The following is a 13952-nucleotide window of genomic DNA, read 5'->3' as shown; positions in this document are numbered from 1 at the left end:
TAAATATATAAATAAAAAGTACCCACTTGTTATCCCTACTATGGGGGAGGCTGAAACTGAGAGATCACTTCAGCTCAGGAGTTCTGAGCAGCAGTGGGTAAAAGCCTATCAGGTGTCCACACTAAGTTTGGTATCAAAACACAGTAAGCCCCCATTTTCTTTTTTAAAATCCCTTATTGACTAGTATTGTCCACTGCACATTCTATTGTTGTTGTTGGGTTGTTTCAGTCATGTCCAACTCTGTGATCCCATTTGGGGTTTTCTTGGCAAAGATATTAGAGCAGTTTGCCATTTTCTTCTCCAGCTCATTTTACAGATGAGGAACTGAGGCAAACAGTGTTAAATGACTTGCCCAGGGTCATACAACTAAGTGTGAGGTCATATTTAAACTCATGAAGATGAGTTTTTCTGATTCCAGGCCCAGTGCTCTATCCACCGTACCACCTAGCTGCCCCACTCCACATCCTAATTACTTAATAAATATGGTCTTCATCACTCAATACTCCTAGGGGACCTTTTGCAACCTGCAAGTGAAGTAATTCCTCTTGAAATAGGAACAGTTCATTATTTTGTGACTTCATTATCTAATAGACCCCTTTGATATGAAAGGAAAACTTACTGTCACATTTCATCCCTTGATGTAGAAGTCCATAGAGCAGAGAGCCACAGTGATCACAAAATGTAGGGCTTCCATATGTGTGGATTTTAAACTTGTGCTTACTTCTGGGGTCCTAATGAGAGAAGAAACACAGGTACCATCCAATTTAATGAAGTCATTATATTTTTTTCTCTGTTAAACATAATCAAGTGAACCATCTTCTACCTTCACAGCAGAACCATGATCTGCTAAAGTATTTATCAAATAAATACTTTCTTTTTCTCCTGCAGAATAATATTGTGGCAAGCTCCATTTTTCTGATTTCATTGTGCTATTTATTAAGCTACTCTATTTTATTCCTCTCTTTCTTTATGTGCTTACTCCATTGTGTCTATCCATAACAATTGACCTATTCAAGCAAATGAATATAATATTGCATACACAGTCCACAGTCTGCCTTACCATCCTGTCACTCATCCAAAATGGCATTTATTTAGTCATTAATTCATGCATTTGTTTGTTTGGTCTGAAACTGTGATTTAACAGAAACTCTCTCCACCAACAAAGATTTTTTAAAAAGAGTGGCATGCTCAGATGTGTGCTTTAGAGTTATCACTTTGACATTACGTGTGCATCATCAATGGAAGAGGACAGAGATTTAAGGCAAAAAGACCAATTAGGAAGATATTGTAATAATCTAGCAGAGAGGTGAGAAAGGGTTACAAAAGGGTAGTGACCTATGAGAAGATCTGAAATGTGAGAAGGGCATAGAAGACGCTGTGGGGGCAGTCTTAAGAAGACTAGGCAACTGATTGGATGCTTGAGGTGAGAGATGATGAAGAGTCAAAACCACAACAAGCCTTGAATGGGCATGTTAACTGAATATTAAAGATCACACCATTTTTTAAAAATCAAAAGAAAATGAAATCAAAGACCTTTGTCAACTATGGGTGAGGATATGTGACACAGTTCCACAATTTGACTCCTCTGCTCCCAATCACATGCTTCTAAATGGTACTGGAGAAAGTCTCATAATATGCTGAGTGGATCCATAACATATTTGTATTATTTCGTCTCAATTGGGCCTGCAATGGCACAAGGAAATCCATTTACTCCCTCCTCCCCTCAACTGAGTCTTTATCATATTCCTGTCACAAACATTTTTCTTCTTTCCTCAAGCCTCTCACCCCACCCCCTTCTTCACCCTGTAAGCCAATTCTTAAATTTTTTGTTTTTGTGAGTATCATGCTCCACCTTTTCAGAGTGTGATGAAACCTATGGATCTCTTCTCAGAACAATGTTTTTTACCTACATTCATACATGGAGGAAATGTTAAATTTCACTCAGAGATTAGGGAAAATAAAATTGTAATTTTTTTTTTCCCATCCAAGTTTACGGACATCCAGAAGTCTATACATGGACCTCAGGTTAAAAACTGCTGCTCTAAGCAAGGCACATTGCCTAATACATTACTAAGAAAATGAAAGCAATATACCTGTACCATGATCTCTCCTTTCCCCTCCTTTATTTCTCACAACCCCACTGACATCATCCCTTGTTCTATATTTCTTTACATTAGTCTCTGAAGAGGTGGCCCTTCTCACCAAGGTTAAGCCTTCTACTTTCCCTTTTTATTCCACTCCCTCTCATCTTCTCCAAGTGATTCCCTTTACAATGATGCCCACTTCTAATCTCAATCTCTCTATATTCTGACTCCTTCCTTGTTATCTTCAAATGTCCCCCTCAACTAACTAACTAACTAACTAACTAACTAACTAACTAACTGACATATTGGACCTTTGATCCTTGAGCCACTATTCTATATCTCTCCTCTCTTTCACTGCCAGACTCCAAGGAAAAGCTGTCTATGCTTGCGAGTTCTAAATTTCTCCCTTACTTCTCCACTTTGCCATCTGGCTTTCCACATTATCACTCAACTGAAATGACTCTTTCCAAAGAAACTAAAGATGCAGACATTGTCAAACATATTAGCCTTTTCCCAGTCCTCATCATTCTTATCCTCTCGGAAGAATCTAAATTGGGGAAAACCTTTTTCATCCTTTCCCTTTGGTTGTGTGTGTGTGTGTGTGTGTGTGTGTGGTTATTGTTGTTTTGGACACTGTTCTCTCTTGGTTCTCCTATCTGTTTGCCAGTATGCAGTTTTCTTTGCTGATTCACTATTAATGTACATCTTTCCAACTCTGAATATTTCCTAATGCTCTGTCTTGGACTTCTATATTTTCTCTAATGTTGATCTATTCAGCTCCCATGGATTTAATTATCTTCTCTACACAAATGACTGACTCTCAGTTCTTTCTATACAGCCCTTCTCTCTCTCTCTCTCTCTCTCTCTCTCTCTCTCTCTCTCTCTCTCTCCTGAGCTATAGTTCTGCATTACCAATTGTTTACTGGACATTTCCAAATAGATGTTCTATAGGCATCTCAAACTGAACACATCCAAATCTTAACTCACTATTCCCTCTGCCTCCAAAATCACTCTTTCCCATACTTCATCATTTCTGATGAGGGTACCACCATTTTTCTAGTCACTCAGTTTTGCAATCTAGCTCCATTCCCAATATTCAACCAGCTGCTAAGACTTATGGATTCCATCTCCGCAACATTTCTTGCATCCACCCTATTCTCTAGATTCACATGCCCATCACCCTTGTTCAGGCCCTCATTACCTCTAGTTTAGATCACTATAATAGACATCCCTTCTCGCATTTCCATGCCTTTGTACTTTCCATCCTTTATGGTTAGAATATACTCCCTCATCCCTGCTACCTATTGGGATCTTCAGCTTCCTTCAAAGCTCAGCTCAGGTGACATCTCCTACACATAGCCTTCCCTGATATCCACCCTCCCCCCAGCTGCTACTGTCTTCTCCTCTCTGAAATCACCTTGTATTTATTTTTTTTTTGTCTCTCCCTTGATGGAAAATACTAATGGTGCTTTCCTGATACAAATGGCAAAACTGTCAGAGGAATACATAATAGCTATAGGGAGCTTCAACTACCCTGACATTCTAGATCTTGGACTGCTGAGTAGTGCTAGGGAAAGATCCAAATTATATTCTGTACTAGTCAAACCACATTTGGGATTTTGTGTTCAATTTTGCATACTACATTTTAAGAGTGGCAAAAACAAACTACAGAGTATCAAAAGAAAAGTAACCATGGTACTGAAAAAGTATCTTACAAAAACAGTTGAAGAAACTAGTTATGTCTATCTGGGAGAAGAGATAACTTGGGGACTTGTATGGTAGATGTATTCAAATAGTTGTAAACCAGAATTTTAGAACTAGAAGGAACTTGAGGAATAATGAAGTCCAGCCACTCTCAGCCCACAAGAGAGCATACTTAGTCTCTCCAGAATAACAAGCAACTAAAACTCTGCCCAAAAGAAACCAATTGCCTTGTTAAGGTCATTAGATTCCTCTGGGGAGGTATAGTCCCAACAGAGACTACATGGTCATCTGTAAGGAATACTGTATGAGGGATTCTGGAATTGGGTGGGAGATTAGACTCAAGTCAGATCACGTGCTCTATATTTTAGCTTGGATACACATTTCAGCCTAGATAAAGCCTAATTTCCTTCAAATAGATGAAGTCTCGATTTTTAACAGAGATAGTAATATCAAAGAGGTGGGCAGTGTGGTATAATGGAAAAAAACCCCACAGTGGATTTGGAGTCAGAATAATTTAGTTCAAATCCTAGCTTGGCAGCTCACGACCTGTGTGACCTTGGATAAGTCACAACTTCTTGCCCTACCTCTTATGATCCTGTGATTCACTGATACTGACAGTTAAAATAGCATTCTCATTTAAACATCCCCAAGAATTCTTCTTTAAAGTATTATGAGGCATTTTAAACATGCTATTTATAAAAGGTGGCTCCAAAGTCTCAGTGCTTAGTGGAATTTTAACCACTTTAAATAGCTTAATACTGATCTAAGACTTTTGGAACACTCTGTATACTTGTAGTGTGTAGAGAACGCATAATTCCATGGCTTATATTGGCATAGATATCATCATTTAAAAAGATTGGTCTAACTGTGCACATATACTCACACCTGAAAAACAAAGAGAATGAAAGAAGTTAGGGAGACTACTTATTCTCTAAGTGCACGCATATTTGAGTGTTACATGGACATGAAGTCATATATAAGATATCACTAAATATATGTATGTCTGGAAAAATAGGTGGGCTGGTTATGTAGTAAGTGTGGAAGGTAAGAGACAAACAGGCTTCATGCTACATTGCTTACTCATGAAATAAATGCAAAGGAACCAAAGCAAAGTTTTCAGGCCAATGGATGGAATTTTATGCAAGATTTATGGAAAGCCATAGGCAGAGTGTTCCAAAAAGTCTCCAAGAATTACATTCAACAGAGGGTTTCCAAAGTCTTAGTGCAGTTTAGATGTATAATCGAGGATTATGTAAGTACTAGAATACTGTTGGGTCACTTTTGTAATTACTCACAAATGAGAACTTAGCACATAAGAACACTCATTTCACAACAAAAGACTTGGACAAATGTGTGACCTCCTAAAGCTAATAAGTTAGATTCCTTGGGTGCCTTATTAGAATACCTTCTGAATATCACCTTGGGGCTTGAGAGAATTAACACTTTCCTAATGAGATTACTTATTCTCATAGGAAAGCTGTGGCATACACTTGTACTACCTATTAAAAAGAAGCCAAGCAGATTTTTATTTCCAGTTCACCATGCTATTAGGCAAAATTTCAAAGGACAGGCAATTGTTATTCTCTGCACCTCACCTTCCAAAAAGACCCAGTTGTCAACTATACTGTTAAATACTTCCAGGGTAGAGTGATTTCTCCTTAGCACTGTGCTGGCAACACAAAAGATCTATTCACAATGTACTGGGGAAATGTCATGGCAAAACAGCAGACAACTCTCTAGAAGCAAGACATAAACAGTTGGTAGGAAACCATATTAAGAATAATATCCATCTGTAATCCTTGCAATTAATTAGAAGCATAAAGGTTGTAAGCAGCTCCAGACATCTTCTATACTAGCCCAGGAAAGATTCCTCAGTGTCGACATATGGAACATTGTCCCAAGCTGTGGTCAGGCAAATTGCTTCATTTTTCATGAGCACCCTTGATGCTCCCATGAGCATCTAGGAAAGCCTCACTTGTCCAAGTAATTCAGTATTTACATGGTTCCTGTAGGCTGCAAAGGTTTTAGGGCTACAAGGGAAAAAAGAAAACCAATCAACTCTACACTGCAGAGTCCAGAGTCCAGCCCTGGACCCCTTCTCAACCTTGAGCCTCTCCAAAAATAGCAATCTCCAATTCTCTTGACCCAAATAGAAGGCAATGCCTTCAATGGGATACTTCCATCTTCTAAAGAACAAACTCAATTAATATCTTGGCAAAAAAAATAAAAGGCCTATCATTTTCCACCTTACTGGAAATGATGGGCATAATGACTCATACCTTGGATGAGTATATGGGGCTAAGGAAATTTAGGCATTGTGGGTGGCGGGATTGGTGAGGAGCTGGTAAGAAACTGGGCAAATTATTTATGATATTCCCAGTGTTCCTGATCTCCACATTCTGTGGGGAGCTTTCCAGGGCTGTCAATCTGTCAAATTCCCTTAGAAATAAATTCTGAAACTTTGACTGCCAAATAAAACTCTCACCCTCAAGTAATCTCTGCACCATCTGGAGTAATCTTTTGCCACCAAAAGCCAAGTTGTTCAATACAAACAATTTTCTTAAAAAAAATCGTTATTGATCTTTTGTTTTTACCTTCATTTCTAAGTATATACCACATTCTCCCCTTACTCTAGGGGTTCTTAATCTGGGGTCTATGAACTTTAAAAAGGATATTTTGATAATTATATTTTAGTAGAATTGGTTTCTTTTATAAACCTATGTTTTATTTTGTAAATAAAACTTTATAAAATTTATTTGTATTAATATAATAAAATCTTTTAAATATAATTTTATAATTTTATTAAAAATATTACTCTGAAAAGGGGTCTAGAGATTTCACTGGACTGCCTAATGGGTCCATGACACAAAAAAGGTTAAGAACTTCTGCACTCAAAGAACAACTCTTGTAATAAAGAAGAAAAATGTGGAGAAAAAAGCCGTTCTGCAAAACTAAATAGAACATAACCAAGTCTAAGACTATATACAGTGCTCCTGACTCGTAGCACCCAACTTTTGAAAATATGGGAGGAACGTGCATTTTATCATTTCTTTTTCAGGACCAAGCTAGATCAATTTTGCTTAGTGTTGTGTTGTTCCTCCCATTTACTTTTTTATAGATAGAGTATATATTGTTTTACTGGTTCTCCATAATTCACTTTGTATCAATGCATATGTCTTTCCATGCTTTTCTGAATTCTTCATATATACCACTTGTCAAGGTATAGTAATATTTCATTAGAGTCAAGGACCCAAGTTTGTCTAGCCATTCCCCTATGGATGGATACTTGTACCTACCACAAAAAAAGTCCTGTTCAGGAATTTTAAGGGCGTGTGTCCGTGGGACACTTGTGCATTTGATCTACTTGAGGTACAATCCTAACAATGGAATCTTCGGATCAAAGGGTACGGATAGTTTTGTCATTTTCTTAGCAAAATTCCAAATTATTTCCAGAGTAATTTGGCAGCTAACTGTCCCAGTGTTTAGGAAATGGGGCCTAGAATCAGGGACACCTGAGTTAAAATCCAACAACAGACATTTATTAGCTGTGTGACCATGGGAAAGTCATTTGACTTCTGCTTGCTTCAGTTTTCTCAACTGTAAAATAGAAAAAATAATTACACCTACCTCCCAAGGTGGTTGTGAGGAACAATGAGTGTAAAGTGCTTATAAAACCTGGCACGTTGTAGTACTTAATAAATGCGTCTTCCTTACCTTTCCATTTTATTTTTTATTTCTTTCCCTACTTCCTTTCCTTTTCCCAAAAGAATTGAACCAATTCACAGATCCACCAATAATATATTAGTGTGAATGTCTTCCAGCAACCTCTCCAATATTATCTGTTCACATTTGTGGTTGTCTTTATTACTCTGATGGCTATGAGGCAAAACCCTGAAGTTGTTTTGATTTTAATTTCTATCACTATTAGTAATTAGGAACAATCTTTCATGTGGTTGTCAAAAGTATGCACTTCTTTTTGGTCAGTTTTCAGAAGTTTTTTGGTGTTATTTCATCCACTGTGATATTCAAGATTTTTATTTGCCATGTTATTCTGGAAGACCTATGATACTTAATTTGTCTCTGCTCATTTGTCTATGAAGCAGATTCTGTTGGCTTACATAGAGTTCAAGTGTTCTTTTAATAATGTTGACTTTTGCTTCTATTCTGTACATGTACCTCCACATCAAATATTTTTATATTTCAAATCTCTTTCTTTGGGTCCTATAGGGATACTCTCCATTAAAGGTTAAATTTTTTTCTAATCTGCCAAATGAGAACTTTAATTCTGCATTGAAAGCTCTAATTCTGACCTATATTAATTCCTAATTATTTGTATGTATTTTCAGCTTCGACAACACAAAAAAATTTATGAAGGGGTTATGATCTATGTCAGGGGAAGAAATATCCACACATGTTCTTTTGAAATATTTAAAGTTGAAATATGGTTTTTGATCAGTTCAGTTTACACTGAGACAAGTAAGCAAGCAGAGAGATATGATATTAAGAATTTTTTTAAAAAGTTTGTCTCCCATTCCTAAGAATACTATTCTTTATATAATTTACTTCTAATTATGTATAACTTTTATCTGTTTTTGTTTTCAATATATACCTTACTTCCAATTGTTTTGAGGTAATATCCTATTGCCACACAATGTTTAAATTTATGCAGTTTACCCACCTTCTTTACTTTAAAAAAATTACAGGAGGCTTTAATAATCATATTTTGAACACGAAAAATCTAACAAATATGAACAAGAGGGAAATTATAGATAAGAACACAATGTTTTAAAAAACAGATTTTTTAGCTCGCACTCTGATAATTAACAGATAGGAATCTTAGGAAGTATAACCATTTTTTAGACTCAACACTTTTAGAAAAACTGATTACATGTTAGGTCATAAATAACTTTAAATTCAGAAAATCAGAAATATCAAAAATCTTTTATAAATCATATGAAACAAGGATAGGAACTGGACTTGTGATTTACTTTTTTTTTTTTAGATGAGAAAATATGGCACAATTTTTTAACATTCTTTTTTAAAATTTTTAGTTTCAAATCCTCTCTTTTCCTCCAGCCCATTCCCACCCATTGAGAAGGCAAGCAATATGATACCCATTACACATGAGGCATGCAAAACATATTTCCATATTAGCCATGTTGCAAAAAAAAAAGGCAAGAAAAATAAAGAAAGTAGAAAAAATATGCTTCAATGTGCATTCAGATTTCATCAGTTTTCTCTCTGAAGGTGGATAGCATACTTCATCATGAGTCTTTTGGAATTACTTTGGATCATTATATTGATCAGAGTAGTTAAGTCTTTCACAGCTGATCATTGTTACAATATTGCTATTACTGTGTAAAATGTTTTCCTGGTTCTGCTCACTTCCTTCTGTATGAGTTCACATAAGTCTTCCCAGGGTTTTCTGAACCAATATCTTTCATTATTTCTTATAACACAATAGTATTCCATTACAATCATATACAGCAATGTGTTCAACAATTACACAATGGATGGACATCCTCTCAATTTCCATTGCTTTGCCATCACAAAAAGAGCAGTTATAAATATTTTTCCTGCTTTCCTTGTAAGTTTGCAGAATTGGTTTTGCTCACATAAAACCTTTTTAATTTAATCAGAAATCACCCATTTTACTACCTGTGATCTTCCCTATCTCTTGTTTAGTTATAATATCTTCCTCTATCCATAGATCTGACAGATAATTTCTTTCCCTGCTCCCCTAATTTGCTTATGATATTACCTTTCATGTCTACATCGAGCATCCATTTTGACGTTATCTTGTTATACAGTGATAATGTTGGTCTGTGCCTAGTTTATGCCAGACTGCTTTCCATTTTTTCCAGTAATTTTTGTCAAATAGTGAATTCTTGATCCAAGAGCTTGTATCTTTGGGTTTATCAAACACACTAGATTATTAAGGTCATTTACTATTATGTATTGTGTACGTAATCATTCCATGTTGCAATTTATACATTTTTTTACTATCCTACCTGCATGGCCTAGAAAAATGTCTTTCCTGAGGACTCCCTTGGCTGGACCACGATTTCACAAAGGGCCCGGGTCATGCTTTTCATTTCACTCACACCCTGACTCACTTTCCAGACTTTTTCTTATACCTCCTTATACCTTATGTATTTTTCTTATACCTCTTATACCAAAATTCTTGATTATTAAAGAAATAGAGGCTTGATGGATTGGCTTGAATATACAAAGTATGTGTGTAAATTTCCACCTAACAATTAAATCCATGCATATGAAGATGACTTAAATGTGCCATTATATCTATGTTGAACCAGTGCACTTTTGAAGTTTGATTTTATTAAACCAGCACTTTTTTTTAATTTTAAAAAAGCCTCATGTTAGCAGGAACATGAAAATAGTATATTTGAATGTATGAAATGGTTTAAATATATAAAAGTTTTTAAAAGATTTGCAGAATAAAATATTATCAAAGAAATACCAAAAGGAACACAACATAATGGGGAAAATATTGACAAACATAACTGATAAAAGTTTACTACGAGAAGTTAAAATTTTATTGGCAAGGGTGCTCTTTCCACTGCTACAGATTGCAGCCCACTAAAATTCTGTAATTAATCTCTGAGAGTTGCTTTAGTTTAATAATGCATCAAGACTCTCTAAATGTAGCATGTAAACAAGAAGACCTGTCTTTAAAACCTTTCCAGTGGTTGATTATACAAAAAAAATGAAAAGTGATATGAACATCTAAAGTTAATACACAGATTCCACTAGATAAATAGTCAAAAGAAGTAGAAATAGGAAAAAAAGGAAATAGACCTAGATAATCTACCTTCCCTTTCATGGCCAATTTTCTCACCTGGATTGGAGTAGATAAGCTCTGCCCAACTCTAAAATGCTCTAAGTAATGTGCCACCTTGCTAACAATTAAACAATTAAAACAACTTAAAGGTAACATTATATTCATGTTGAAGCATTGTAGTGTTGGGGAATATGTTTATTAAACTAGCAAAATCAAATTTAAATGTTGATAAAGCCAGGTGTTGGCAGGGATGTGAGGAAACGGGATGGATAGGTTTCCATAAGTCAGAAGATCAATTAGTACAGGAAGGTGGGGACAACACAGATGCATTAAAAATGGTCTGTAAATCACACATGCTTTGGCATTCCATTTAATCTTCCCTAAATGATAGCAACTGCATATTGTTTTCCTATCATGCATCCATCCATAATTAGTCAGTCAATAGACATTTATTAAGCACATACTATGTGCCAGCTACTGTAATAATCAATAAGGATACAAAGAAAGGCAAAAAGACAAGGACAAAAGTCTCTTCTCTCAAGGAGCACACAATCTAAAGGTGAAACAACATGTAAACAACTATGTACAAACAAGCTATAAGTGTGTGTGTGTGTGTGTGTGTGTGTTAAATTTGAAATAACCAACAGATGCAAGTCACTAGAATTAAGGAGGATTGAGAAAGACTTTTTGTAGAAAGTAGAATTTTAGCTGGGATTGAAAGGAAGTAAAGGAAGCCAGGAAGTAAAGATGAGGAGGACATGGTGGACAGCTAGTGAAAATGCCTGAAGCCAAGAGATGGAGTGCCTTCCACCTTTATGACGCTGTTGCTATGTTGATTCCTTGATTCTTGTTTCCTACTTTCATTTTCTTTGTCTCCTTTTTCAGAACTCCCCCCATCCCAGCCCCCGTTTCTTTTCTAGTCCAATCTTTTTGGTATGGCCCAGTTTGCATCACATTTCCCTAACCTGCGCGGTCATTGCTCTTTCAGCTGTTTCCATAGCAACTAGTCAACATCTTGTATGCTATGAAAGACTCCCCTCACCAGACAGTTTCTAAAAGAATGATGACCCTCTCTGCAAGCATTGCCACATTGAAGTGCAGAGCTCAAAGCTCAGCTGTAGTACTAACGGAAGCTGCCAGCCTATGTTGCTGGCCCCCATCCAGGGAGAAAGGAACTGATTCTGACAGTAGTTGGAACATGCTTCTGAGCTCTGGGCCAGCTGGTTCTCATTCCCAGAAAGATTTTGGGGTCAATCAGGAGCTGTCTGGCTCAGATCAAACTTTTCTTCTTGCTCTGTGCCTCCCTACAAATTCCGTACTCATTAGTCTAAAATTCCCTGCCTTATCAGGCTTGCTCTACAAGGGATGACAACAATGATAAAAATAAGAGATCACCTTGCTGGATAATTCTGGGGATTTGTTTTGGGAGTCTTTGGGGATTCAGTCCAAGTCAATACCAACATTAATTTAGGACCTTAAGAAGGGAATAGGGCGTCAGTTCTGAACTACTGCAACGAATTGAGACAGTGAGTCAGCACTTAATTTGCCATTAGGGAGCTGCAACAATAATAACAATAATAATAGCTAACATTAAAAAGTGCCTGCTATGTATCAGGCACTTTGCTAAGCACTTTAAAAATATTATCTCATTTGATCCTCACAACAACTCCAGGAAGTAGATGCTATTAAAAAAAAAAACCAACTCAGACCAATTTGTTGAATGGCTTGTAGATTCACAATGAAGGATGAAATGACAAGAAAGGAAACCAATCTAAATGAGCTGCCTTCACACTGAAAGCCAGCTTTAAATCAGCCCTGCCAGAAATGCATTGCATAATCCTGTGCCCCAGCAAGACTCCATATCACCAACTTTGAGAAACACATTCACTTAAGAACAGTTCCAAAGACCACAGAGCTAATTGAAGTTATGATAGCTCCTACTTCCTGTTTCTTGCTGTCAGTGATTTTCTGTGTGAACTTCTTGGCTCCAAGATCCTGGCCTTGTTTCCCAGACCTCTCTTGTTGGAAAATTCTGCTTATGGTACCTAGTTTTCCTCAGATGAAGCTATTTGGTAGAATGACACCACCCTTGTTTGAATCACAGAATTTGAAGGTACCTCAATGGCCATCCATAGTCCAATTCATACATGAAAGGAATATCCACAACTGGTCATCAGTCTCTGCTTGAAAACTTACAAGGAGGAGGAACCCACTACTTCTTGATATAACTCATTCTACTTTTAGACAGGTCTTATTGTTAGGAACTATTGTCATCTTTAAAGCTATCTGCTCAGTCATATTTGGCTGATGTGAGTAGAGAAGCATGAGAAGGCTTTACGTGAACTGAAGTAAGCAGAAGCAAGAAATAACATATATAATGACTACATCAATTGAAATGGAAAGTCCCATAGCTTTACAAAATTAGTATAGTTATGCTGGTGGCAACCTATATCATCAGTTCAATTTTCAAGCAGATCAATCTGGCAACATGAAACAATAGTTATTTCACTTTGGGGAATCTATCCTAAGCACTAAAGGAAAAAAAAATACTTATATAAAGATGTTTTCTCTTTTTCATCTCAACATCCTTTGATATCATGCTCCATTTTCTTCCCCTTTACTGGTCTGATAATGACTTCGCTTACAAAGGCCAACTCATCTGCATGTGCACTTGAACCTCTCATTTTTTCCAGATTACTCCCTCAATCATCCCAACCCTCCTCTCTAATCTTTAATCTCTGTTTATTGGTTTTTTATCTGCTGCCTACAAACACACCCAAGTTTACCACACCTTCAAAAAACTTTCACTATATACTATCAACACCTCAGGTGATTGCCCTGTATCTTTTCCTCCTTTCATAGCTAAACTCCCTGAAAAAGCTGTCTCTACTCATTATCTATACTACCTCTCCTCTCATTTACCTCTTAGCCTTTTACATTCTGGGTCTAGCCTCAATACTTAGATGAAACTCTTCTTTCCAAAGTTACCAATGATCCCATAATTGATAAAGCTTATTGGCCTTTCTCTGCCCCACCTCCACCCCTTTGTCATCATTTTTGACCTCTCATTTGGTGCTGCTGCAGCAACATTTAATACTGGGGACAACATTTTCCCATTGGATACCCCTTTCTTTGTATTTGGTGACATTACTATCTTGTCATTGTCCTCCTACCTGGCTGACTGATTCTTCTCAGCCTGCTTTGCTGGTTCATCACCTATATCACACTGCCAAACTGAGGGTACACCCCAAGTTTCAGTGAAAGTTTTGTTCTTTCCTCTCTACATACACTTTCATTTGATGACTTATCAGTGTTTATTGATTTAATTATCATTTCTTTGCAGATGATTCCCAGATGTACTT

At 36.7% G+C, this 13952-nt stretch overlaps 1 protein-coding gene across 1 annotated transcript in view; it reads right to left on the bottom strand.

Annotated features, from left to right (window-relative positions):
- Positions 1-13952, bottom strand: part of PRKCA (protein kinase C alpha) — a 438280-nt gene that overhangs the window by 110980 nt on the left and 313348 nt on the right. The window contains exon 4 of the mRNA XM_027873394.1: positions 620-731. Within this exon, the coding sequence (XP_027729195.1) occupies positions 620-731 (112 nt within the window). The remainder of the gene's footprint in view (positions 1-619; positions 732-13952) is intronic.

This window comes from Vombatus ursinus, unplaced genomic scaffold, assembly GCF_900497805.2.
Source record: "Vombatus ursinus unplaced genomic scaffold, bare-nosed wombat genome assembly UNPS02014801.1, whole genome shotgun sequence".
Lineage (NCBI taxonomy): Eukaryota > Metazoa > Chordata > Mammalia > Diprotodontia > Vombatidae > Vombatus > Vombatus ursinus.
Note: the sequence above shows the minus strand (reverse complement) of the source record. Positions and strands in the feature narration are given on the sequence as shown.